Source organism: Podarcis muralis, chromosome 7 (assembly GCF_964188315.1).
Source record: "Podarcis muralis chromosome 7, rPodMur119.hap1.1, whole genome shotgun sequence".
NCBI lineage: Eukaryota > Metazoa > Chordata > Lepidosauria > Squamata > Lacertidae > Podarcis > Podarcis muralis.
Window position 1 is genome coordinate 63,008,997 of NC_135661.1, and position 26,871 is coordinate 63,035,867.

Genomic DNA, 26,871 nt, shown 5'->3' on the forward strand with positions numbered 1-26,871 from the left:
GCGAGCCCAAATCGGCTCGCCACCTAAGCAGGGTGGGGGTGGAACGTCAATCCTGGCTTTCAGAGCATAGTGATCAGACCATGGCACCTTCATCGAAGGACACATGATCACATCTATACCAGCGCCAAAGATCAAATCCAGCGTGTGGCCTGCTTGATGTGTGGGGCCTGAAACAAACTGGGAGAGCCCTAGTGTCGCCATGGAAGACACCAGGTCCAGAGCTTGTGAGGAGGGAGTGGCATCAGCGTGGATGTTGAAGTCCCCCAATACCAATAGGTTAGGGAACTCCAAGGCCCAGCCGGCCACCGCCTCCAGCAGGCCTGACAGGGTGGCTGCTGGTGCGCTAGGTGGCCGGTACACCAGCCAGACAGCCAAGCTCACCTCGGAGCCCCACACTAGGCCAACACATTCAATGCCGGGGATCGATGGCGATGGTAGAGCCCTGAAAGAACAATCTTCCCGGATTAATAATGCCACCCCTCCCCCCCGGCCCACAGTCCGGGACTGGTGGAGGACGGAGAAACCCGGGGGCGCCATCTCTCGTAAAGTAACAGTATCCCCTTCGCGCACCCAGGTCTCCGTCACACAAGCCAGGTCGACCCCCTGCGAGATGAAGAAATCTCGCAGGGTGGCGGTTTTATTGCCTATAGACCTGGCATTGCACAACACCAGTGACGGAGGTGAGTAATCCTTGCTCACCCTACCCTCGTCTCTCGGGATGGGGCGCAGATTGGAAGGGGTACGAGCATATCCATATCTCGATCCCCTTCGCCTATGACATCTGCCCCCACCGCCATACCTCCCTCGCCCCTCCACAGTAGGAATCCCAAGCCTCATGTTCGCCTCCATTTACAGAATATAAAAGCAAACAAAACAAAAACAAAAAAACAATTACACGGAAACAAACCAATCCCCACCCCACTCCACAATCACCCCACCCCAACCCAAAATAAACCAAAACAAAATAAAAATACATAGATAAAAACCACCGCTTATGGTGGTACAACAAATCAAAAAATAAAAACAGTTTAAAACATGTAAAAACACTTCAAACCACCGCTGCAGCAGCCCTAGTGTCCTCAAAAGCTGTGGCAGTGGTGAGCGTGGGCCCCGCCCCCTGGCCTGATGGAGAATGGGCCTGCAGGGGGAGGAGCCCTCCCCACAAACGCACGGCAAAGCGGCAGCAGCAATGTTCCGAGGCCTCCTGAGGTGGAGTCTGGGGCCCGCCCCCAGGCCCAAGATGGAGAATGGGCTTGCAGGGGGAGCGGTCCTCCCCAAGACTCACCGGCAGAGCGGCAGCAGCAGTGTCCCGGGCCCCTTGGAGTCTTTTATGGATGCAGCAGCAGCGATGTCCCTGGCCTCAATGAGGCCTCTTAAAGCCGTGGCGAAGGTGAGCCTGGGCCCCGCCCCCTAGGCCAGATGGAATTGGCCTGAGGAGGGAGAGGCCTTACACGCCAAACACTCACGATGCAGCAGCAGCGATGTCCCTGGCCTCAATGAGGCCTCTTAAAGCCGTGGCGAAGGTGAGCCTGGGCCCCGCCCCCTAGGCCAGATGGAATTGGCCTGAGGAGGGAGAGGCCTTACACTCCAAACACTCACGATGCAGCAGCAGCGATGTCCCTGGCCTCAATGAGGCCTCTTAAAGCCGTGGCGAAGGTGAGCCTGGGCCCCGCCCCCTAGGCCAGATGGAATTGGCCTGAGGAGGGAGAGGCCTTACACTCCAAACACTCACGATGCAGCAGCAGCGATGTCCCTGGCCTCAATGAGGCCTCTTAAAGCCGTGGCGAAGGTGAGCCTGGGCCCCGCCCCCTAGGCCAGATGGAATTGGCCTGAGGAGGGAGAGGCCTTACACTCCAAACACTCACGATGCAGCAGCATCCTTTATTTTTATTAAGCTTCTAAACTGCTCTTCAACCAAAGATCACAGGGCAGTTTACAGTATAAAAACACAAAATGATATACTGTAATACCAAATAAAATCAATAACTGCCTACAGTACTGTTCTTATTATTTATTCAACTTATATACCACCCTTTTTAACCACTGCCATGTTTACGTATACCTGTACAGAGTAGCATTTCTGCAAGGGGGGGGGAGGAGTATGTAACGCTATTAGTCTGTGGATGTATCGGATCTCAAAAGTAACTGCAGTGGCACAGCCTGCATGTGATACTAATAGTGGATCTCAAAATTGGATAATAAAGCTTATGAACTACCGTATTTTTCGCACCATAGGACGCACTTTTTCCCTCCTAAAAAGCAAGGGAAAATGTGTGTGCGTCCTATGGAGCGAATGCAGGGGGGAGGCAGGCGGGAAAAGCCCCCAAGAGCCGCACACAAGCTCCGTGCGCTCTTGCGGGCTTTTCCACAGGAGGGAGAAGGGACTGACTGGCCGCATCAGTCCCTTCTCCCACCTCCCAGGAAAGCCAGGAGAAGCCGCGATCTCTTTAAAGGAGTTGCGCGGCTTCTGCTGGCTTTGGTGAGAGGTGAGGGAATCCCCCCACCTCCCAGGTAAGCCAGAAGAAGCCGTGCAGCCCTTTTAAAGTGAGCGCGGCTTCTGCCGGTTTTGCGAGAGGTGGGGGAATTCCCCCACCTGCCAGAAAAACCAGGAGAAGCCGCGATCTCTTTAAAGGAGTTGGCGGCTTCTGCGGGCTTTTGCAAGAGGTGAGGGAATCCCCCCACCTCCCAGGAAAGCCAGGAAAGCCCTGCGCAGCGTCTCCCGGCAAGGAGAGGCTGCACGGGGCTAAAGGAGAAGCCAAAACAGTGAGCGGGATCCATCCCGCCCCCTGCCTTGGCTTGCTCCATAGCTGCGCGCAACCCCTCCGGCAAGGAGAGGCTGCACGGGGCTATGGATTCTTTAGCCCCACGCAGCCTCTCCCGGGAGGGGGAGGCTGCGTGGGGCTAAAGGAGAAGCCAAAACAGCGAGCGGGATCCATCCTGCCCCCTGCCTTGGCTTGCTCCATAGCTGCGCGCAACCCCTCCGGCAAGGAGAGGCTGCACGGAGCTATGGATTCTTTAGCCCCACGCAGCCTCTCCCGGGAGGGGGAGGCTGCGTGGGGCTAAAGGGGAAGCCTAAACAGCGAGCGGGATCCATCCCGCTCCCTGCCTTGGCTTGCTCCATAGCTGCGCGCAACCCCTCCGGCAAGGAGAGGCTGCACGGGGCTATGGATTCTTTAGCCCCACGCAGCCTCTCCCGGGAGGGGGAGGCTGCGTGGGGCTAAAGGGGAAGCCTAAACAGTGAGCGGGATCCATCCCGCCCCCTGCCTTGGCTTGCTCCATAGCTGCGCGCAACCCCTCCGGCAGGGAGAGGTTGTGCGCAGCCTGTACGCTGCTCTTTGGGGCTGGGGGGGGGAAATATTTTTTTCTTGATTTCCCCCCCCTAAAAACTGGGTGCGCCCTATGGTCCAGTGCGCCCTATGGTGCGAAAAATACGGTAAATGCTTTTTAGGACAGGCTTCTGCTTCATGCAACCTCATGGCACAAACTTCTTTGTCCAGAAAAGAAGTGGAGTCTCCTGGACCTTCCTAAGTTTGGAAAGCTAAACCTCCATGCAACATATAAGGATCTTGAGACGAATACCTGTTTCATCTGCCCTTCTGACACACCTCCCCTATAGTAGATGATCCGCGTGGGCTTGAAGCGGGTGGACTTATAGAACTGGATCAGCAGTTCTCGCACCATGTTGGTCAGGTCCTGAATCACTTCCTGGCTGTACAGCAGCTCTTGGGAAGTTTCCTGGCGGGAAGTCTGTACTCGCACAGTAGCACAGTAGCGGCTAGGGTGGCCGTCCATGCTGCCTACGACAGCAGCGATGGAAGGCTTCTTCCCATCCCCGGCAGGCGGATGTGTGACATCTGCTCCCAGAAAGATCACTGGCTGCTGGAATACAGAGGGCCTGTTCAATTGAAAAGGAGAGGGGGAAAAGTTTACATTGGAAATCAAGTGTGGGATGCATTTTCACATTCCCTTCACCTGTCTTTTGACTTTATGCACCAATGTACACTGTCAGATGGGCAGGGTACCACAAGGACTGAACATTCTGCTGCTCCCATAGGCAATGCTGTAACTAACCATAAGTGCACCTGGTGCAAACCACATACTGTGCCCCCATGCTCCCACTATCTATACCAGGGGTCAACAACCTTTTTCAGCCATGGGCCAGTCCACCGTCCCTCTGACCATGTTTCTATGCCCCACAAATAACCCAGAGATGCATTTTAAATAAAAGCACACATTCTACTCATGTAAAAACACACTGATTCCTGGACCGTCCACAGGCCGGATTGAAAAGGCGATTGGGCCACATCCAGCCCCCAGGCCTAAGATTGCCTACCCCTGATCTATACATATTTAAATTAGAACCAAAGATTTAGAATTAGAATCAAATTAAGAAAATTTACAGTCAGTGGAGCCTGGTAACATTTTGACTTGGTAGGGCTACAACTCTTAACCTTGCTGTTTTCATCACAGTAGGACTTGCACAACACTTATTTAAGGAAAGCATGTCATTAACAGTTGTGCTGAGAGCCAAAAATTATTCTGCACATCTATGGACAGGGGAAGAGGTTTCATGTAAGAGAGCCCAACTATGATTTTCAGACAAGAATGACTCTGTACCTTTTATTAAGAAATTAGATATGTTTTTTTATTTATGTATTGAGTACATCTATACATCTATTGCCATGAAACCAACACTTCTAAAATGTGAGAAACACTTGCTTTCAGTTGCATGCAGTCCCCCCCCCGCCAAAATTTAGCTTTTCATTATTCAAAACTTTTTTTCTCTAAATGAAAAGAATGAGGTATTTCAGCCAATAGACAAAAATTATTGATTCATTTGATCAGTATAGCTGAGTCCTGAAAATGTGAAGTAATAATGTCTCATGCGCAGAGCACATCGCATCAGAACAATCACTATCAGCCTCTTACGTCTGAGATTAGGGAGAAATACCTTTCAGGTTTGGGGAAGGATGTGCAGTCAGTCAGTGTGACATCCGGACAGGCACAGAGCCCAAACTTTTCGTTTTAGAAATTAGCTGATAAGCTCACAAGCAAGTGAGAAACAGTTCATAGCACCCACATTTTCTTCCATTCTGCAATCAAGATATTCTGGGGGCACTTATTGGAAGCTGATCTACACACCTTTTCTGGAAAGGCTCTGGAACCGCACGTGGCTCAGACAAGCTGCCCTGCCCTACCCAGCAGCTGCTGCAGCTTTTAATGAGTGAATGCAGGGAAATGGTTAATACAGAGTTTGCAGCTACACAAGCCATCCACCATTTCTCCTCCCAATCCATTTTACAAAAATAAATGCAAAGCAATTAAGCATATATATATATATATATATATATATATATATATATATATATAATTACATGCGGTCTCCACTGTTGCTTGCCCTCTTTTTCTCTCAGCAATACCACAAAGCAAAACAAACAAACAGCTCCTCAAAACACTCCCTCTTGCTTCTGTAATTACAGAAGATGCTAAAAGTTATGAGGGTCTGGGCTTCAAGGAAAGAGCTCTGAACATGCTCATGGTGCTAGGCTGTTCTTCAAGGTTTTCAGGCGGTCCTTCCTAATCCAGTGGCTGCTGAACAGCCCTCAAAACAACAGAGGGAGAGAGAGCGCTTTCAGGGGCTGAAAAGCCAGCATCTCTCCTAATATTCAATAATCCAAATGTTCAAATATCTTAATGTCAGAAGCTTTTCTTCCCAGAGACACATGTGAGGGGCCATTATTGCCATAGCTAGACATATGAAGGCATGGGATAGGCCCCGTAAAAAGGGGGGAAATCCTCATCTTCCCAAATTTTTCCTGTTGTTTTGTTTTCCAGTTATTGGACAATGGGAGCAGTGGTTCTATTTCAGTTTTTTCTTCAGGCCTTCACATCTCTAACTATAGCAATCCTTTTAGATTAGGACTGGCTGAGTGGTACAGAGAATGATTGGTCAGAGAACATGAAACTGACAAATGCCTCTGCAGGCCACTGTATAAAATATGTGTGGGAGAGGAAAGTGTGTGTGTCCTTTTGAGATTTTTCTGGGGGCGACAGAAGGGAGGGTTAAAGAATTGCTTGGCATTCTCATTGGGAATGTCAGCCGCCCTATTGGAAGAGCCTCCAGTCATTAAAATACTGCTTTATGACCGCATGCTAGTTTGGTCTAATTAAATTGAGGCACCAATAAACATCCTAATTTCACAAAATCACATTAATGCAATTTATTAATCAATGGCAAAAATGAGCAAACATTCATTGCATTGGAGGCAACTGAGCACTTTCCTGCTCTATGCCACACTTGCATCAACCAAATCTATTCGGGGAATTTTCCGAACTCTCTGGAGCTATTTTGTGGATAGTGGAGCGAGAGTAACACACTCAGAGCAGCACACAGTCAAATAAAATTAAACGAAAACACAATTACAAAATTAGGACAGAAAAATAAAAAATTTCCCAGTACCAAGCATGTCAAATGGTTGGGTCTCAACATCTATGATGGCTTTAACAGGAATTCTAGTAAAGTTGTTTTAATGCTGCCACCTATGTCGCAACAGCATATAAATAAAGTGGGTTGTAATACGGAAAACTGTATTGTATGAACTGTACACAGTGCTATCTTGTTCAAACAATGACAGAAGCGCACATGTAAAAAACACAGAAAATATTTTAATGGCATCTGGATGCCTCCCTATTAGGACCAAAAGTGAGATTTTAGGCTTGTCAAGAATTTGCATATTACTATATAGAGTAATTTTTACTGGAAAGATGTTGGCGCCGTGCATTACAAATGGAAGGCATTCTAAACAATCATGTCTCACTTTGCTTCTCAACCAATATCAACCAGAGTGCCTGCTGCATTAGATTCCTAAAGGTATTAAGTTTAATCTGACCTTTGATGTGGTACAAGCACGTTGTTTATCCCACCAAGTTTTGCATTGATCTTCAGACATAAGTTGGACAGAGTCTGCGGAGAGGTTTTCACCACGTTTTTCACCTGAACACACTGGGTGGCCATTCCTAACAGAGTATCCCCGACACGTTTGACTTCAGCTGTAAAGGAAAGCAAGAATTTACTTCAGATAATCTTTGTTAAAAAGCAAAAAAACTTTTTATTTTCATGGTACAGAAGATAAATTTTGAGAAAACAATTGTTACAACAATAAACAACAGATAACTTGTCCTGATAAAATTACAGACTTTTATCATGCCATATGTTAAAAATTTCATTTGATTACTTTAAGAGATCATGCCATGGAATCTCATGAGTGCTGGGTGGATTCCTCCCACAGTCTGAACACTTTATGTATTCAATAAACATTTGCCATATTACTTCAGACAATCTTAGCTAATATGCTCGATCTCGCCCACCATCAGTGGCTAAGTGAAATGGAGAACCTGCTCAGTGAGTGTGTGGATTTATTTTGAGGAGCTGGGGGGGGGGACCTCACTGTGTTACATAGGAGGGAGGAAAAGGTGGTGCCAAATATATCATGTGTGCACGTTGGTCACAAATATTTTTGTGGGAACTGCAAAGTTATATTAAGTTTCATCTTCCTTACCATAGACTGGTGTCTTTCCAGGGAGAATCACTACAATTAGCTGAAGCCCAACATAAGTCAACTTCAAGTGTTTGAACATGGGCTCCACACTGTCGGCACCCTGTGCATATTTACAGAAACACGGTTGGCCCTGGATTGGCATCCCTGCATCCTTGGAGATTTTGCGCAGTTGATCAGTAAAACTCCTATAAACAAATTATGCCTCTGAGGTTATCAGCAGCAACCTAAAATCCTGCAAGTTTTATCTCTATTATTCTGAGCACACCACTGCTATGAGACATAATGGTGACTAGCTGAGCCTGTTTTAAGAGAGAAGAATTAGACAATTCCTAGAATATACAGTCATTAGCTGTACTTGCTAACTGAAAATTCCACATACAGTCACAGTACAACTCAGAATACCATGAGATAAAGATAAATGGGACAGCTATTCCCTTCAGGTCTTGCTTAATCTTCTAGAAGTGTTTGGCCTGTCACTGTTGGAAAAGGAACACCGGAAAAAATGGATTTTAGTATAGTTAAATTATTATGGTTTTAATATGAAATTCCCAATGAAAATAAGCAAATTATATTGCAATTTTTAACTAGGATTGGGTAGATAGTTTCCAGTACACTTTCAGAAATCTAAAAAAAATACTGTGCACAGGCCCAGCCAAGAAAGTGGCTCTCACTGGCCCAATCTGCTACTCACTCATTTATCAGGTCAGAGTTGTGCAGACACCTCTTAGGAGACAAACTCAGCTTCGATCTGTAGTGGCCACCTAACTGCCTGCCTCTGCCAGTTGCTTCCTGTGGGCTCTGAAAAAGAGCCCAAAAGGCTTACTCTTCAGAGCCAGGCATTCTGGGTGAGATAGCCAGGGAAATGCCCACCCCGCTGCTACAAGGGCTAGAAAGGCCTTCTAAACCATTTTTTAAAGTTTCAAAGGTCTTCCTAAGCACTGCAGCAAATCATGGCAGCAGTGCAAGCATTATCTTAGCCACCTTGCCCAGAAATACCTGGCTCCAAAGGACCCCTCTTTGGCCCACTCTCAGAGCCCAGAGGTGGCAGAGAAGCCACCTGTGCTGCCTTTGCTACTGCAACAGATAACATTTTTTTTAAGTGGGGTGGTGGAGGCAGGAAAGGGGGGCAGCGACTCTGCTGCTGCCGGAAACAGAAGGATGGATTAATCAGGTGTCCAGAGGCTGAGTCCCATCAGCCAGACCATGCCAAGGGCCCCATGTAGTCTTGTAGCCCCATGCTAAGCCCTGCTCAGGTGTATGCCCTTAAGCGCTCGTTCTGTTTTGTTAGCTCATTTATTTCTGTGTAAAGCATAGCATACTAAAAACAATATGCTCCACAAACAATGCTTCCAGACGGAGGTTGCTAGCAAGTCACTGGCAACAAGATTTCCCCTCTCATCAGTTATTGGATTTTCTATGGAAACTGTAAAACCAGATCAAATATGGGAAACATATGGATTGGCATTTTGATGTCAAAAATGTCATGTGGATGCAAGGAAAAGACTTGCATGCATTAGGGGCACTGAGCCCACAACCAACAGCTAAATCACCAGCAGTTATCAGTGGAAAAAAGAATAAACCACACTGTATATTCAAAGATAGAAATGACTTACTTTAACAAGTCTTCTCGGCATTGTTTCTGAGGGGCAAAGCAGGCAACAGCCCAAACTTTGATTTCGATGCCAGCATAGAATTGCTTTCCCCTCATATCCCAGACACCCTGATTTGGTGTAGCAACCGTCTTATTCTAAGGAAGATTTAAAAAACAAAACAGTTCTTCCACAACAGCTTTAAGCTAATGTACAAATGAAACATTTTGGTAACTGAAGGTATTACGTTGAATATTTTTAGCATTATCTCATTTAAAAATATTATTTAAGATATAAGACTCGCCTTTCCACCCCAAAGAGAGCCTAGGACACCTAATAATAATAATAATAATAATAATAATAATATATAACCCTGAAGACAGTAGTTACTGGGAAGGAGTTAGTGGGGGGGAGGGGGAATTAATGCTATCTTCCCAAAGCCTGAACAAATAAATAACATATGGCATTTCTCCTTCATGCTGTTAAACCTAAGTCTAAAGGGACTGAGTAGACTAGAAATTCAGCTAGTGATTAAATGATACATATTTGTCTAATGTATGCTTTTGTGGAAACTTACCCTGCCTCCATATTGCAGCATTGGTGCAGGCAACACCCTGCCTGTCAACTCTGTCATTTCATTATGGACAACAATTCCAAACTCCTTCAGATATGGATCTGGACCGCCTACCATGCTGTTACTCTTCACCTGGAGATACAAGAGAGCATCTCTTGAACACACATAATTACATGGATCTTTTACTTGCGCAGGTGTTGCTCAACCACAGCTAATTATCTATACTGTTTTCTGGGCTGTTGTCATTCTTTGCTCCATTCATGTACACCTAAGTTGTCAAAAATTAACTGGCTATGGTTATTTGTTGTCATCATAATCTGTGCCACAGCCAACAAAAAAGCATGCCTTAACCTCACAATCCTACTAAGCCCAGCACCCAAAGATGGTCTTTAACCCTGTATCCAAGTAAACAGTTTGAAACACTAACGAGAAAAGATGCTGTTGTGATATGCACACTGTGGCCATCATGTTTGCCACAGACTTATTTGAAGCTTTTCATCCCCATAAAGTCAAGTTAAGAGTTACTCACTAGTCTACTAATTTCTTCCTGCCTGTCAGGTGCAGACCGTGCCGTTGCCTTGATCATCGTTGACGTCTGATTGTCAGTTAGCTTCTTGATACATCGTTGGCCTGCTACTATATTACATACCTAAGATCAGAAAGACGGCATGTAGGCGACCATATTGGAATACAATGGGACTGAAGTAAACTGCCATGTTTATTTACCTCAAGGGGTAAATATGTATGTTTCTGCTCCTGCCCTACTTGAAGGCATGGAAGATGAGGGTATTTCAGCTGTAGACTGTACTTCTGCTTAAAATACTGGGCTACTGTACACTCCATGGCCTGCCCATTTTCCAACTGCAGAGGGAACCTGTGAGGGGAAATATTGCTTTGATTGGTATTCACAGTTATTAATGTTCACAAGAAAAATGTTTATATATTAGAACATGAATGGTCTGCTGTTCCTTGTTGTGTAACGCACATGTTTTTTAATAGTTTAAACTTTAAAAATATTTATCTTAAAAGCAAAGGGTTGCATCCAACTCAAGAGGAGACCCACCAAAATTAATGAATATGACTTACTAGGATCCATTGCTTTAAATTGAGTCTACTCTGAGCAGAATTTAGTTGCTACAACTGAAAGAATGAGCATACATACGTTTGATGGCTGGCCGGCCTTCTAGTAACATTGCAAACTCTGTATTTTCTCTTCATCTGACCACAGTGAGTAACCTCTACTTTTAAACCTGCAAATCCAGAACGCACACCAAATACACCAATAAGCAAAGGTTAATGAGAAGAAATGAGAAGGCATTTGGGGTTTTTTGTGGAACTCCAGATTCAAATCCCTGCTTTCTACAAGGGTTAAGTGACTACATTAGAAAGCTGCTGTGAAGTCTACTTTATTTAGCCTGCCCATCTCTAGGTTGCATTACAGTTTCAAAGTCCCAGATAGGAATCAAAATATTATATGCTGAAATATCACACCTATGAAAAGCTTAAACCTGGTTATCAAAGATTAGGCCACATTAAAAGATCAAAATGTTTTTAACAGCTACTCAAGCTAAAACCTATTGGGAAGAAAGAGCAACAGTACAAATGAGAAGAACTACAGTCTGCATACTGAAAAGTGCTATAGATGTCCTGGGCCTTCATATTATTTTCCAATGATGGGAACATACCAGAAGACGCTTTGGGATTCAGTTACTTTGTTTTTTACAATTCAACATGCATGAAAATATTTTATTTACTCCAAAGATTCACCTCTGATTTCTTTGGTAAACTTAACACGCTGGGAGTCTGTAAGGGGTTTTGTTTGTTCATTGATGTTCTGAATATCCAAGACTTCGCACATGAATTCAATAATAGGCTGGGCACGATAGAAAGCAGTTGCCGATACTAAAAGAGAACAACAACAAAATGTACTGAGAAATAGGTTTATGGAAGAGATTTAAGGCAACTAAAGCAAATGAGATTTTTTTCATACCATCGATGTTAAGCATCATGTTCCACATTGCAGGCCTGACAGACTGGTGGAAGCCAAACCAAACCTCACGACCACCTCCCAGTGGGTGATAATATCCTTCAGGGGGAGAGAAGAAGGAACGGCCCACTGGCGTGTACCTAAGAAGACAGGTGTATCAGCTTTGTTTTCTTTGAAGGAAACTTGCAGATAAAAAATTCTGTACAACATATTACATGCATCAAGCATTAACCAAGTGGGACTTGCAACAAAATGCTGCAATGAGGAATGTTCCTGTTCAGGATTCCAGCCAGCCATGCCCTCAGCCAGGATATTCCATTCCATCTCCCATCAAGTCAGTCAGAATTCTGTGCTCGATCCTCAATAGGGCTGCATTGGTGGTGGGGGGGGGGGTTGGGGGGGGTTAAAGGTACATCCACAAAAGGTAGTTTAACTAGCCTTGGCTGTGAGAAGAGTGAGAATATATCATAGGAGCTCACCTCATAGAGGGAAGGTGCCGTGTGATGACATCAAGTGCCTGTACAGAGTCTTCTGGGACTTCATTCAGATGCCCTGCCAGAGCTTCCAGGAGCATCTGAAGGCTGACCACAGACACCCACTGAACTGACACTTTAAAGGTCTGGTCCTTCCCTTCACCTGGGAGTGTGACCTCCATATCCACCTGAAAAGTCAATTGTGAAAGTTAGCCATATAGCTGATACTAATGCAGATGTTTTCAACTTTGATAAAGGCTGAAGCCCTTCACTGCTTGTACTCCACTGAAACTGGATAAAGATCAGTTTAAATTTAGGGCGGTTTTAGTTATAGCATGTATTTCTGCAGCAGAAGAATCTGAAACCTGCTCTTTGTAAAAACCCTTAAAAAGGAGTAGGGTTGGTCCTCCAGATATTGCTGAACCACAGCTCTCATCATTCATTTACAGATCATTGGCCATACTAGCCTGGACTGCAGAGTCCCAACATCTGAAGGGCTGCAGCCTAGCCACAATAACCTTGATCCCAGAATATCATCAGTTTCATCATTAAGACTTCCCTACTCCTTCTGAAGCTGCAGATAACCACTCCATGGAAGTACAGTAAGTCCTAGAAGTATTTCAGAGCATATTGAGATGTTTTATTTAGCACAGTGAGGCATGAAAAGTGGCCCTCTCCAGAAAGGAACACACATACTATAAGATTCTCACTTTATACAATGGTTACATTCAGATGCAATGCTAAGCCATAGTGTATGGTTTATTTAATCATACTGTGCATAAACTACAAGCTTATGACGCAGGTCAAGCTCTCCCACTTTTGCTCCTTACTTAGTTGAGCAGGCAAGCTTTTGAACCAGCACTCATGATTTGTCTCTCTCCAAACAGGTCCCTATCAAGAAGCTCAAGTTTCTTCTTATCTTCCCAATCATAGCTTAATCAGAAATAAACAAATTATAAGCACTGGTCTGAACATGAAATGCTAAGCTGCTCCATGATTTGTTTCCCTGCTCATGTAAGCAAGGAGCAAAGGCGGAGAACTCAAGCTCATTCACAATGTTAAACTATACCTCATGGCTTAGCATCACATTTGAATTTATCCAATGTTGACAAATACCACTTTAAGCTTCTGCACAGCATTCTGTTTACACTGTGTTATTGCAAAACTTAGAACTAAATCAGTTTATCGACAGCTCATATTCCTGCAATGCTGAAGGTCAGGTTAAGCATGACATCATTAGGATCTAGGCCAGGCATCCCCAAACTCGGCACTACAGCTGTTTTGGGACTACAACTCCCATCATCCCTAGCTAACAGGACCAGTGGTCAGGGATGGTAGGAACTGTAGTCCCAAAACAGCTGGAGGGCCAAGTTTGGGGGTGCCTGATCTAGGCATCAGGTTGAGAATAGTATCTTCTGAAGGCCATTCATGAAACCACTTACCCTATCCCTGCCAATAGGCAGAGGATGTGCAGTGTACATGTTCCTCTTGCCATCATAGCCAGGCTGCCGATCCCCAAATATCTGCATCTTGAAGTGTCTCACCATAGTATCAACTACCTCCCTGAAAAGAGTTGGAAGCAAAATAGAAGTGAGCAGAGACAACAGGAAAAATTAGTGGCATGCAAGCATTTAGCAGTCTTGATCCAGTTTGTCAAAACATAATCCAAGCTGCCTGAAGAGCCCAAATAAGTAAAAATTATTTTAGTCCAAGTACAAGTGGTTTATACAGTATCAGATTGTCACCAAATCTGTTGCTGAGGATGCAGGGCTGTTCCATAGTACATCCAGTTTTAGTACTCAAATGCTCATAGCATATTTTAGTTCTTTACCCAAAGAACCTATTTAAAACTGCATCTGACAGCAGTTGGAGAACTGTTAAAAATAGGCTTGGAATTCTCTAGTTGGTCTCACCTGTTCACCCTCCGGGGACGCTTTTCTGGTTTGATATCCACATCATAATGATAAACATCGATTTTAGGGATCTGCACTTGGAAATGATTGGCTAAGAGACGAATCGGTTTCCCTACTGTTCCCAGGCCTGGACGACGGGGCGGCTGAAACAGGTTGGCTGGTGGCCCTGTAAAAAATTGAGAGATTTAGAAGGGTTGCCTAGCAAGCATTGCCAGCTTGATCATTTTAGCAATTCCAATTCCAGTCCCAACAGGTACTAGAAAATTAAGGCCAATTAGGTTTTATGCTTTTCATATTGATGCTTTGTTTTATTCTTTTTGTAAGCCACCCTAAGAATCAGGCTGAAGGACAGAATAAAAATACATGGACTGAACTACAGAGCTCATACTAACAGAACGGAGTACGTTGTTCTGTCCTTTGATTTCTCACACTCAAATAAGTTTACACTCCCCTTGAAAAGATTCAGATGAGATTGACAAACAAAAGTTATGCAGGCCTTCCTGGGAGCACTGCTAACATAGTAATAAAAGTCAGAACTGGACTTTGTGGGAGACGTATGCCCAAAGCTTGCATCCTTGACTTCTCTCTCCTTCATAGCATCTCAGTTATGCTGAGTATGATGTTATGAATCTGGGGGACAGGCTAAATTCCAGAACAGCTAGTGCCAGAATTTAATTAAGGTTTAAAGTGTTTAAGCTTGTGTTAAAAGCTTTGTGTCAAACCAACAAGAGGTTAGAATCTAAGGAAGCGCAGTGTGTATTCCAGGCACCAGTAATGTAGCACATGTAAAAGCTAGTGAAATAATGTAGCACATGTAAAAGCTAGTGAAGTAGGCACACTTCCTGGGTTGTGTATTGGGACAATGATCCTAGCCAATGAACAGTTGGCAATCAGTCTGTCTTGCAATGGAAGAGTGCACCTTCAGACATGAAGTCAAACTGTTGGAGAGTTATAGCATGTGCTATGGCTGTAGAGTCAGAGACAGAAGAGACATAATTTATTGCAGGTGGGGCAGATGAAAGTGTCTGGGTTTTGTTGCTACAGGTGCACCAAGGTGTGCTCTGGGCTCCTCCCAGCAGTCACTGCTATGGATACACAACCTGTCTGTCTGTCTCTCTCCAGGCACTGCAATTGCCTGCAAGGGATTCCAATCAATCAATCAATCAATCAATCAATACCCGGCCCATCTGGCTGTGTTTCCCCAGCCACTCTGGGTGGCCTCCAACGGAGGACTAAAAACAGAATAAAACTTCAAACATTAAAAAGTTCCCTAAACAGGGCTGCCTTCAGATGTCTTCTAAAAGTCAGATAGCTGTTTATTTCCTTCACATCTGATGGGAGAGCGTTCCACGGGGCAGGTGCCACTACCGAGAAGGCCCCCTGCCTGGTTCCCTGTTCCCACTTCTTGCAGTGAGGGAACCGCCAGAAGGCACTCAGTGCTGGACCTCGGTGTCCGGACAGAACAATGGGGGTGGAGACGCTCTCTCAGGTGTGTGGTCAACAATGCTGATGACGTCCTGACCCAGGATATTGGTCTTCGTCAGACTGAGGATGAGGCCAAACTCCATGCAGGCCTGGGGAAAACAGCTGGGCATCTGCAAACAACATCTCTCAGATAACCAGCCCGGAAATGTTGTTTGCAGACTCTGTCCTGTCATGTAAAACCAGTCAACAAGTGTTAGTAGGAAATACTAATTTCCTTGTGAGATGATCAAGTGCACAGGGATAGACCATTGAAGTTCAAAGCATTGAAAGGGCTATGTGTCAGTAAGTGTGAAAAGCTAATTCTCTTTGAGGTAGTGAGCTTTAGCACAGGCATAGGCAAACTCAACCCTCCAGATGTTTTGGGACTACAATTCCCATCATCCCTAACCACTGGTCCTGTTAGCTAGGGATGATGGGAGAAACTGGAAAGTAGCTGGAAGGGAAGTTTTCAGACAACTGGATCTCGTTATGTTGAGCAATACATTAAAAAAAATCAGTATCTGGTGTTCCACATTTGTCTGTGCAATATATTTCTAAGCATTGTTTCTTTTTGTTTTATAGCTAATAGGCCAGGCTAACTAGTAATATTTTGCATTGTGAATCTAACAAATCTGCTGAGACAAACCAAAAGGTCCAGCTGATCCAACGTTCTCTTTCCCACAGTAACCAGTCAGGCATCTCTGGGAAGATCAGGCAACAACCTTCCCTCCATCTGTCTCTAATATTCAGAGGAATACTGTATCCAAATCTGGATATTCAATAGCCATTGCATATCCTCCAGGGCCATTCGCAGAATGTGCCACCACTAGAATACCCTATTTCTGGTCACCTCCAGGCCACAGCTCTGATGGTGGTGGGAAACCAAGAAGGTGCATTTTCTTTAACAGGCATCCTTATGGGACAGGAGGCAGTCTCCAAGTTACCCGGGTCACAAGCTGTTTTGGGTTTTACTATCAACACAACCACTTGCAGTGGTGTGTTACATTTAAGCATTGGTGTGTGAGATACAAACCAATCCAAAGCTTTATGTGGAATTTTTATTGGGCTTCTAGTAAACACTTTAAGACACTTACAACTCAAAATTGCATATAATTCCCTTAACATGGTTTAAACATTAAGAGGGAAAATTAAGGTACTAAAAGCTGTTAATATATAGCTGAACATTTTATATTATTAGTCTCTTTAGGAATAGTCATGGGGGAAAATAGAAAATTTGACTGGTATTGTATACATTCATTACCATTACACATTGGTTTTATGGACAATGTATTTTTAGCAATGACATTTTTCATATAAAACCTAGTGACAGAAAACTTTCAGAAATATTTTCTACTACGTTAACATTTCCCTTGCACACACTTCCCCCACCCACCTCAAGCTCACACACACACACAAATGATTTAGCCTTTCCTCCTATGGAAAGTGCTCAAAGTTCAACTCCTCACAGAACTAGTTACATTAAAAACCCTCATAATTCAGCATAAGATTCCATAATGCTAAACCTTTTTGCTTTCAAAAAATTAGATCTCTTGACTATCATGAATCAAGGACAATCAAAGTTTACTTTATTTGTATACTCAGGAGATGTGCTATTTGGTCTGAAGTAGCATAGCTTTTATAGATCAGTGATCTGCTCAAAGAATTACCGGTACATAGAAAATATGTTGGTGTCCTTCAGGGCTGACAATTTTTGTAGGTTCAGCATTTGAGCTGATGAGATAGAATTACTTTCAAAAGCTCCCTCAGTTTCTGAAATAATAGTTTGTATTTATACAGCACTTCTGTTTAAGTATTTTTTACTCTTTGTATCTCTCACAAAACTCCTGAAAGGCCATTATTACTCAAACATTACAGATAGAAAGCAGAGGCTGAGAGATAGACCATGACTTGGAAGGGCAATCCAGCACCACTCTCTAGGGCATGTAGAATAAATAAAAGTCCAATTACTACCAGAACCTATCCCCCTTTAACTTTATTTGGTAACAGAAAAATTAAACAGACTGGGACAAACAGGAGCTCCAGAAGGCCAAAATGCACAGCCCTAAACCATGAGACTAGTGACTAGAAATATACCGTATTTTTCGCCCTATAGGGCGCACCGTCCCATAGGGCGCACCTAGTTTTTTTTGGGGGGGGGGGAGATAAAGGGGAAAAAATATTTTTCCCCCAGGCGCGGGGCTGGGGCGGGGGAAGCCCGAACTTCCCCTGACCCCAGCCCCCGGAACAGGCTGCTATCCGCAAGCCTGGGGAGCCCAGCGGGAACTCCCGCCGGTCTCCCCAGGCTTGCGGATATCTGCCCGAAGCCCAGGGCACGCTCCGCTGCGCTCCCCAGATTTCGGGCTGCAGGCTGCTGTCCACAAGCCTTGGGAGCCCAGCGGGAACTCCCGCGGGCTCCCAAGGCTTGCGGACAGCTTCCTGAAGCCTGGAGAGCGAGAGCGGTCAGTGCGCACCAATCCCTCTCGCTCTCCAGGCTTCAGCGAAAGCCTGCGTTAGGCCCATAGGACGCACACACATTTCCCCTTCATTTTTGGAGGGGAAAAAGTGCGTCCTATAGGGCGAAAAATATGGTACCTCCACTTATATTTGTAAGCAAAACTCAGCTGATTACCATGAATCACTGCCACAAAGCACAGCACTGGGTGTTATTTCCCCACACTGTAGGCTGTATGGTCAACAGATTCGTATTTTAGCCCTCCTTCTGGCATTTCAGTCAATCCATACTTGCTCTCCCATCCCCTGCAGTCACTCCCCAAGCATCACCTGTCTAACTTCTTATGGGCCTTGACCAGTTTGTGTGACAGAATGTGGTCCTTCAGTAACCAGATCCCATGAAGTTTAGGGATTTACAAGTAATCACCAGCACTCTGAATCAGTGTTAGAAACTGGGATGGAAAAGCTAGGAGCCAAATGGCTTCTGGGACCTGGGTTGCAGGCACCAAAACAGAATGTCTAGTCGCCACTGGGGAGAAGTTGGCAACACTTTTTATTTATTATTTTTATAAGCATGAGCTAATACACAATTCACTTAAGTGACACATGGTTAATATCACATTTTAGCAGAAATTGTTGATACATTTTTAATTTGGTGCTTACAATAAAAATATTGGTACCGTACTTCAGTCTTCAAAACACTCTACTTTTTATTGTTAAACTCATGTTAAGGAGTTTACCCTTAACATACACTTCAAGGCTTCAAAGCACATGCATTTCTGTAATCCTTAAGTGTCAGACAGGTGCAAAAAATGGCACCCAGACTTTGGGAGGTGCTCACAAATGGAGAATCTTTAGGTGCAAAATGCACCTGGCGCCCTGCTAATTTTGAACCCTGCTCTGAATTATGTAGCTTCTTGATGGCATAGAAATTTAATAAATATCAAACAAACAGATAAAATACTGTTAAAGAAAGCAACTGTTTTCACAATTCTTCCTGAGGTGAATTTGATTAAGAAGGTGAGTCATCATATCCATGAAGCCTTCACAACGGCAATTCTTTAAATAGTACCAAGCCAAGAATTTCTTTATTATGAGCTGTAGTAATGAAGAGGTTAAACTAATCTATGACTAAAACTTTATCAAGTAGACTCAGAATTCAACTGGAATTCAGCTCCTGAGCACATCACTGTAAGTAGTGGGAATCCCACATTCCTTGCTCTAGGCAATAAATAAGTCACTAATGGCAAGAAGAGAGAGAAAAGGAAAGATCATATCTAGGTTGCCACTGAAGCAGGGTGCCACCATCCTTCACACAAGTAAGCATAATCGCTTCACAATGCACAAGCCATTTCATATACCGGTAACTAAGAGGAGTTCTGCTGTATCAAACTAAAGGCCAATCTAGTCCAGCATCATGTTCTCAATCGCAAGCCAGATGCCTACAGGAAACCTGCAAGCAGGGATTTCCAGCAACTCAGAGGGACACTAACACAGGAGACAGTACACAAGCATCATGACTAGCATTCACTAATAGCCTAATCTGCTATGGATATGTGTAACCCTCTTTTAAAAACATCCAAGTTGGTGCCCATCCCTACATCATATGGAAGCAAATTCCATAGTTTAACTGTGTGCTGTATGTGACCAGCTTCTTTCTCCCTCAACCCTGAATGGCAAGGGGTCATCTAAATTTTCATAATGAGAATAAATCAAAAGTGAATCCACTTGGGTGCATAATGCAATATGAGTACAATGCAATATTTGTTAGAAAGAGTTACCATTTAAGAGACTTTTTGTGAATCAGCCTTTCTACATATTTAGCCACTGTGGCATGCTAGAGGATTTGCATGTGGGAACCTCAGGTTTGAACCTTGCTCACGTCAATGGGTATAGTCTGGCCCACCACATGATCTGAGGGACGGTGGACCAGCCCATGGCTGAAAAAGGTTGCTGACCCCTGCTCTAAGCCATACTCATTCCACAAGGAATCCCCCAAATGTGAACTCTGCCTGCCTCACAGACTCCTCACAAGGACACCAACGCTCTAAGTTCTTTGGAGAGGAACCTCCCTGTGAAGTTCAGCAACCTACTTGTGTTCCTCTTTCCTGAAAGTGACAAAGGAAGTGAAATAACAAGTGAACAGAGAAGTGGTGCAGTCTCTGCATGTGAATTTACCAGCTCCATTAAGCTTGCTTAAACCAACGCTTGGTCACATTTTGCAATAAAAAACTGGCAACTTCCGGGGCTATCAGCTAACAACCTAAACCTCAACCAACACTGGATCCCTTATCAAGGAATTATTAAGGACACTTTTAAGGAAAAAAATAATCCCATTGTTTCACTTACTCACTTGTCAAAAGGCAAAAAGTTGCCAAATGTACAGTCTTAGCAAAATTGTCCACTGCAAAGAAAAAAAATAGAGTTCTGTTTTTATAGGTAAATGTATTGCAACGTAGCTGCAAAAGCAAAGGGGTTTACATGGACATCACACATTTTTAAAATCTAGTCAATTAAAAAAACATTTCCTTTTGAAATGAGTTTAGAGCAACATGGAACCACAGTAACATCAGAATTCAACCTTACACAAAGCACAGGTGAAAAACATGTCATTTGGACACACAAAAGGCCCAACTCCAATGCACGTGGAGGGCCACAATCCAGGCACCACTGCTGAAAATACTTTATTATTGCAGCACTGAAAGCACTCTCTTGTTTATGGTGACTCACAGTTTATGTAGGGAGGAGTCTATATGGGAGAAAGTGATCTTTAATGTATCACATAGTAGACTCAGGCTGTGTAAGTCAAAATCAGTATCTGCAGTTCAGCTCAGTAACCAAGAGCAACTTGTAGGGCTCACAAAGGATGACCATCACACATTTTCAGAACTCTGACAAAAGATACACTATTGGACTTCCAAACTTCAGCTGGTCCAGGCTGTCCATAAGGAAAGGTACATGCAAAGCCCATTATAACAGTTAATTTAAAAGGTTGCAGAGCATGCATGACTATGGCCAAGTCCCTGAGTCTTCAGAAAAGGGCACAGTGGACATATCAGTGAAAGCTTACAGAACACAAGCTGCTACACAAACATCCAAAAGCAGTGCCAGGCCTCAGGTAGCTCCCAAACAGCTATCTACTTAATGGGGAGTATGAACCCAACAAGAGGAGGAATGTCCTTTAGATCCTTTCTAATAAAATCACCCACCATCTGCATCTGTCTTGTCAGGATTGAACATATTAATTCATATCCAGTTCATTACTTGATTTTAGCCATTCATACACCGCATCTGATACAAATGAAAAAGAGAAATAAAAACATAATGACACTGTGCTCCAAATCTCCAAATGACCTCGCCCAGCAGAGTCATATAGGTATTAGAGTAGAACCCTGCAGAGTGCAGAACCATGCAAGCTTAACTTCCACAAGGCAGAGCAGCAGTTACAGCACCAACTTCTGGAACCATCCCACAAGGCTGGAGCAGAACCACTGCAGCACAATACTCTTCCCTGCAATCTACACAGATTGTCCAAAAGGATGCCACATTTTGGGTCACTGGGTTGTTGCTGTTTTTATTTTGATTATGCATTTTGTGGTTTTATATTTTGATTTTATTCTGTAAACCTCCCTGAGACCTCCGGGTATAAGGTGGTATATAAATTAAAATATAAATAAAATAAAACTGGTGGTACTGAAAACTGTCAAGAAAGGAATATCAATAAAGCCATGCTTCACAGCAATATAGAACATCCATCGGGGTAACCAAAGAATTTCCCATCCTAAACTCCATCCAGAACCCCAAATTTAAAAGAATTTATATGTAATGACATGTATCCAATAAGCAATTGCCCACCCAACCACCTTGCCAAAATAGGAAAAAATTCTCAATACAAGATAAATCTGATTTCACAAGACAAGGGGATCCAAGGAAGGTTCCCTCAGTAGATGGTCTTGCAAGCACCTCTGAGAGATGACAACATCACTCACTCCCTCTCTCGAACCACAAATAAATTTCACAGAACTAATTTAGTCATCCCATAATATGACTTTTACTAGCCAAGACAAAAAAGGCTTGAAAAGGCAAACTGCTAGATAAACTACTCCATTTGAATATTTGGGTGTTAGTAATACTTTTGATGTTCAGCAGTGATCCACCTCTGATAGCTACCCTAGGCTAACCATACACACCACCCCAAAAGCTCACCCAATCAAATCTAATGATGATGCTAATCAACAGCAATTCATACCACTTCCAGGTGGGAATTCACGGAGTACCCAACACAAGACTCTCAAGGAAGCTGCAGGCTGCAAATGGAGAATATGGGGAAGACTGAAGATGGCAACAGTCTCACAGGATAGATCTAAAGCACGACATCCAATTATATTTCTGTACACTATTGGATAGTTAGCTGCTCTGGGGGCTCCTAATGAGTCAAAAGGTAGGATAAAAATATAAAATGCACTACAAAAGTGACTCATCTAAGTAACAGCTTTTAGGCCTCAACATTTGAGATACATAAAAGAGAACACTGGTACAGTTTTGCATCTACCAGAACAGAGTGGGGGTGCAGATGAGAGACTTCAGATGAAGGACGCAACAACAATTACCCACAACAGAACTCCAGGTTACAGAAGCTGAAGCAAGGATGATTAATGATAACTAAAACAATCAAATGACACATGCTGTACAAAATACACATAAAGGACAGGTCCCACTCAATGGGTTTATGGTTCAGACAACTAGATAATGTAAGTTTAAAAAAGGAGACCTAACAGACAAAGATTGGCTGGAGAAAAAATAAGCCTTAAGAATCTACTTTAAAAGAAAGAACATCACTTGAACTATTTCATGAGACAAAAGACCTAACAGGAGGCAGAAATCCCTAGTCACCCCAAAAACCACAACCAATTGCTAACCTGTTGTTTCCTTCATGAACACAATGCTTCCAAGTTCCATATGGACAAATGAACCAGACCTTAAGGTTATCACATCTCATATCAATTCATTATACTACTATGCTGAAGCTGGACCCTCTTCAATCAAAGAATATTAGCTATCTTTCTAGCGCTTATTTCTGTTGCCCAATCCGGGCATATCTCTTATATATTAGGAGCTCCATCAGCTCAAGAGTGAAGTTCCTCACCAGTACTACTGATACATACCTCAACTCTTATCACAGTCCTGGGGTTAAGATCCCAAGAACATAACTGGGCCATTCAGGCCCTACATCTAATCATCAACCAGTATCTTCTGCAACTGGTACTAAGACTTTCCAGTTTGGGTTGACATCCAAAAGTAACTGCTCCATTCGACTTTATTACCCACCCAAAGCCCTTGGCAAGGGAGAATGAACACTAAAATGCACACCTAAAACCAGATAAATTAGGGCCCAGAACTTTAATAGCTAGCCTGCAGAGGGTACCACTATGCTACAGGCTTACCCATTTTTAAAGCAAGCCTGGTCAGAGCCAATTTCCCTGCAGGGCTTAGTTCACAATGAGGTGCAAGGCTGATTACTACACACAGTAGTTTCCAGATATTCACCCAAGCTGCCACCACCTCTTTTTTTAAGCATCTACCTAAAAACATTACATGCTATGTGGGTATAAATAGCCCTCAAGGAACAAAAGCAACAGGGTCACCACTATCAGCCTTTTAGGCCACATATAAAGCACACACATCCCCAAGAGGATCCTGGGGGCTTACACTTAAGGGTGCTAGGAGTTATAGTTCTATGGTAGCCAAACTACAGTTCCCGTGATGTGGAAGGGGTGTGTGTGCTTCAAATGAATGGTTTGTCTGCGGACATCGTCCCCTTTCACCTAAACAAACAAATGGTTAAGCAAGCCTTTCCTTCCTCCCAAGGCTTCTGCTGGAAAATACATCCATTTAAGCCCCATGGTCCAGCCCCACCCTTCAAGAAAAACCAACAACAACACTCCCAGCCCCACCTCTGCAGCCTCCCCCAGGTGGAGCAACCCCCGCTCCCAATGTCACTCCCAAGCAAGGCATGCAAGGGCAAGGGCTCCTTCCTTCTTCCCTCCATCACATCCCAACTGTGACCCACGTCGTCACCCACGGCCTCAAGACCACCGCTGGGCCCCTCCCACCACACTCGCACGCATACACACCTCGCACACCCTTTGCATGCATATACATGAAGGCCTCACCCCCCTCTCACCTGGTCCCAGCGCCTCCATGGCGGCGACGGCGGCGGCCTCGCTGCGGTCCCCTCCGGTCCCGGCCGCCCCGGGCCCCGCAGCTCCAGCCGCCGCCGCCGCCGCAGCGTATCTCTTAATTTCGGGAATATTGGCTCCGGTGTGAGGGTCAGTACCGGGAACGGGGGGAGAGCAGGAGGCGGGGGGAGGGGGCGTCCCCGCCTCGCCAACAGCCCGTGGCCGCCTCGGCGGAACCAGCCCGGCCGCCCAGCGCTCTCCCTCGGCACCGGGAGCGCCTCTTCCTCCGCCCCCACCCGCCTCCGCCTCCTCTTCCTCCCCCTTCTCCACGCTCGGTCGCGCGTGTCTGTGTGTTGGGGGATGTGCGCGCACGCGCGCGCCTCTTCTCGGCCCCGAGACCGAGTGGACGGTGCCAGAGAGAGAGGAGACTGTAAACGTGCGTATCCGCGCTGCGGCCACTGCCGCTCGCTGTCTTTCACTCAGGCCCAGGCCGTGCGTGTGTTTGTGCGTGCGCGCCCCCTGTGCCTCCCTCCGGCGCGCGCGCGCGCCTGCCCAGGCCCCCTTTCACAGCGCAGCCGCTTCAGCTGTCACCTCAGGCGCGAGTGCGCGACTAGCTCCGCCCGCTTCAATCAACATGGGGGGCGGGGGAAAAGGGGAAGGGCTGAGGCGAAGTGCCGTGTAAGGTGCACGCGCGGCGCGGTATATTGTTCCGTCCTCTTCGCCTCGAAGGTGTACGCGCGTGTAGATCAGCTTCCTTTCCTCGCCCGCTTTTCCCCGGTCCGGCAGAAGACCCTGATGAGCGAGCGCTGTATTCGCTGCCATGGGGGGGGGGGGGAGCGCGCTTCTCGCGCGCGCTTGTTATCGTCTCCCTCAAACACAAACCCATGCACAGAGAGGCTGCCGCCGACCTCGCCCTGCCAACTAGAGGCATTTAAGCACAGCGGGGGCGCCGGCCATTCTTCCTCTCCATCCCCCACAAATGTCCCCACTCAGCAAGAGAAGAGACCGCGCGCCAAGACTTAAGCCCTTTCGGAAGTTCTAGGGAGCTTCGGTCTGTGGGGCTCCACGAGTGCCTTTGAACATGTGCGGAGTGTGTTCTCTTTTGACACCAGCCACAAGTACTACCCCACCAGCCATGAACCTACCTGTGATGGGGGGGGGGGGAGAGAAAGGGAGTTCTAAGAAGGTCTGTTTTACAAGAGGTGCCACGCAATCATATCCTTGTCTACTCAGAAGCAAGCCCCATTTAATTCAACGAGTCTTGCTCCTAGGTAAGCAAAAATAGAGTTGTGGCATTAAGCAGATGTCATTTACCCTATTAGAGGTCTTGCACACATATCAAGCACTACTCATCAATGTCCCACCACCAGTCCCCTGACTCTGAGCCTTCTTCCCCTGAGGGTCCAACTTGGGGGTTCCCCAACTGGTGCCTCCCACCACTCCTCTGCATCCAGCTAGCCCATGATAGTAATATTTTCCATTTTTGCATCCTCTTTCCTGGTAAAATGTTTGCTTCAACAGCAGAAAGATGGGAATATTCCATCCTAAATCTCCATTCCTGCTTCATATTAATGCAGTTCCCAGAGTTTCCTTGTAGAGGATCTATGGCTATTTAAACACCCAGCAGTCATAATTATGAGGCAATTAAGCCCAACGCCAAAGTCTGGGCATGCCAGCATTTCCCATTTCACACTGCCCCGCCTCAGGCCCAGGCCCCTTAAGGTTGCCCTTCAACTCCCTCTATATGGCCCTTGCAACTCTCACCAGACCACAGCCCTCATTGCCCCTCTTCACACCTTCCTTGAGTATTTTTGCATGGCTGGCCTAGTATGTGTCCTTGGACACTGATCATGTCTATTGGTAGTCTGGATAGAAAAGTAAAATTCATGTTTGTTGATCTGTCCATTTTTGCCTCTGGTCATATCTGCCATAGGTATGTGGCCCTTGTATTGCCCAGAATGGAATACATCCCCTGGGCTGAAAAGTTTCCTCACTACTGTCCTACTTGTATGTCCCACTGGAAAGGAAATCTCCAAACATAGCACATATGCCAGCATTCTGACAACCCAATCCATCTTCTTAGATGTGTCTCCCATAGCTCAACATTTCGGAATCACTCATTTTCCAATAGCTGTAAGCATAATTTTTTAATGTACAAAACTATAGGCTGAAAAAAGATATATGGGTGCATTCCTCCCAGCACCAAGTGTGCTGCTGTAGCTAGACTTAGGAGACAAACACACTCTAGGAGGGTTTCTTAGAAAAGAAGAAAAAATAAATTACATAGTTTGGGATACAAATTCTATAAAGCAGGTTGTTTCTCAAAGGCTCTTCAGCTAAACTGTTACAAATTCAGTTCATCTTCAAAAGGAGCTGCAATCAAATATTCCAACTCAACAGGTAGTTGTGGAAAGTTACCAAATACACACTCACACCAAAAATAACAATATAAGAAATAATAATGTTAGAAAGCATACTCAGTGGGAGAAAAAGTAAAGGTTCAATGCCTGTCTCCCCTATCTTTGAACTGCTTCCTGTTCTTAACAAGCTACATTTAAAGCATGCTGCTTCCACAAATAATCCTGGGAACTGTAGTTTATCCCACACATAATTACAATTCCAACCCACTTCACAAACTACTGTTCCTAGGATTCATTTGGGTGAGAGCCATGGATAGCAATT

At 45.0% G+C, this 26,871-nt stretch overlaps 1 protein-coding gene across 4 annotated transcripts in view; it reads right to left on the reverse strand.

Annotated features, from left to right (window-relative positions):
• Window positions 1-24,698, reverse strand: part of LOC114601615 (protein argonaute-4) — a 34,377-nt gene extending 9,679 nt beyond the window's left edge. For 3 of the 4 annotated variants that reach the window (XR_013393700.1, XR_013393699.1, XM_028738925.2), the window contains exons 1-15: window positions 24,195-24,698; window positions 14,096-14,261; window positions 13,625-13,745; window positions 12,189-12,370; window positions 11,713-11,849; window positions 11,490-11,624; window positions 10,885-10,972; window positions 10,449-10,596; window positions 10,252-10,371; window positions 9,726-9,854; window positions 9,173-9,306; window positions 7,560-7,744; window positions 6,891-7,050; window positions 5,143-5,214; window positions 3,580-3,895 (exon numbers count right to left, since the gene is read on the reverse strand). Coding sequence is in view for 2 of the 4 variants with exons in the window: in XM_028738925.2 (XP_028594758.1) it covers window positions 3,580-3,895; window positions 5,143-5,214; window positions 6,891-7,050; window positions 7,560-7,744; window positions 9,173-9,306; window positions 9,726-9,854; window positions 10,252-10,371; window positions 10,449-10,596; window positions 10,885-10,972; window positions 11,490-11,624; window positions 11,713-11,849; window positions 12,189-12,370; window positions 13,625-13,745; window positions 14,096-14,261; window positions 24,195-24,213 (2,112 nt within the window). In the remaining 2 variants the exon portion in view is untranslated. The remainder of the gene's footprint in view (window positions 1-3,579; window positions 3,896-5,142; window positions 5,215-6,890; window positions 7,051-7,559; window positions 7,745-9,172; window positions 9,307-9,725; window positions 9,855-10,251; window positions 10,372-10,448; window positions 10,597-10,884; window positions 10,973-11,489; window positions 11,625-11,712; window positions 11,850-12,188; window positions 12,371-13,624; window positions 13,746-14,095; window positions 14,262-24,194) is intronic. The other variant, XM_028738926.2, reaches the window with a different exon arrangement.
• Window positions 24,699-26,871: the final 2,173 nt, after the last annotated feature.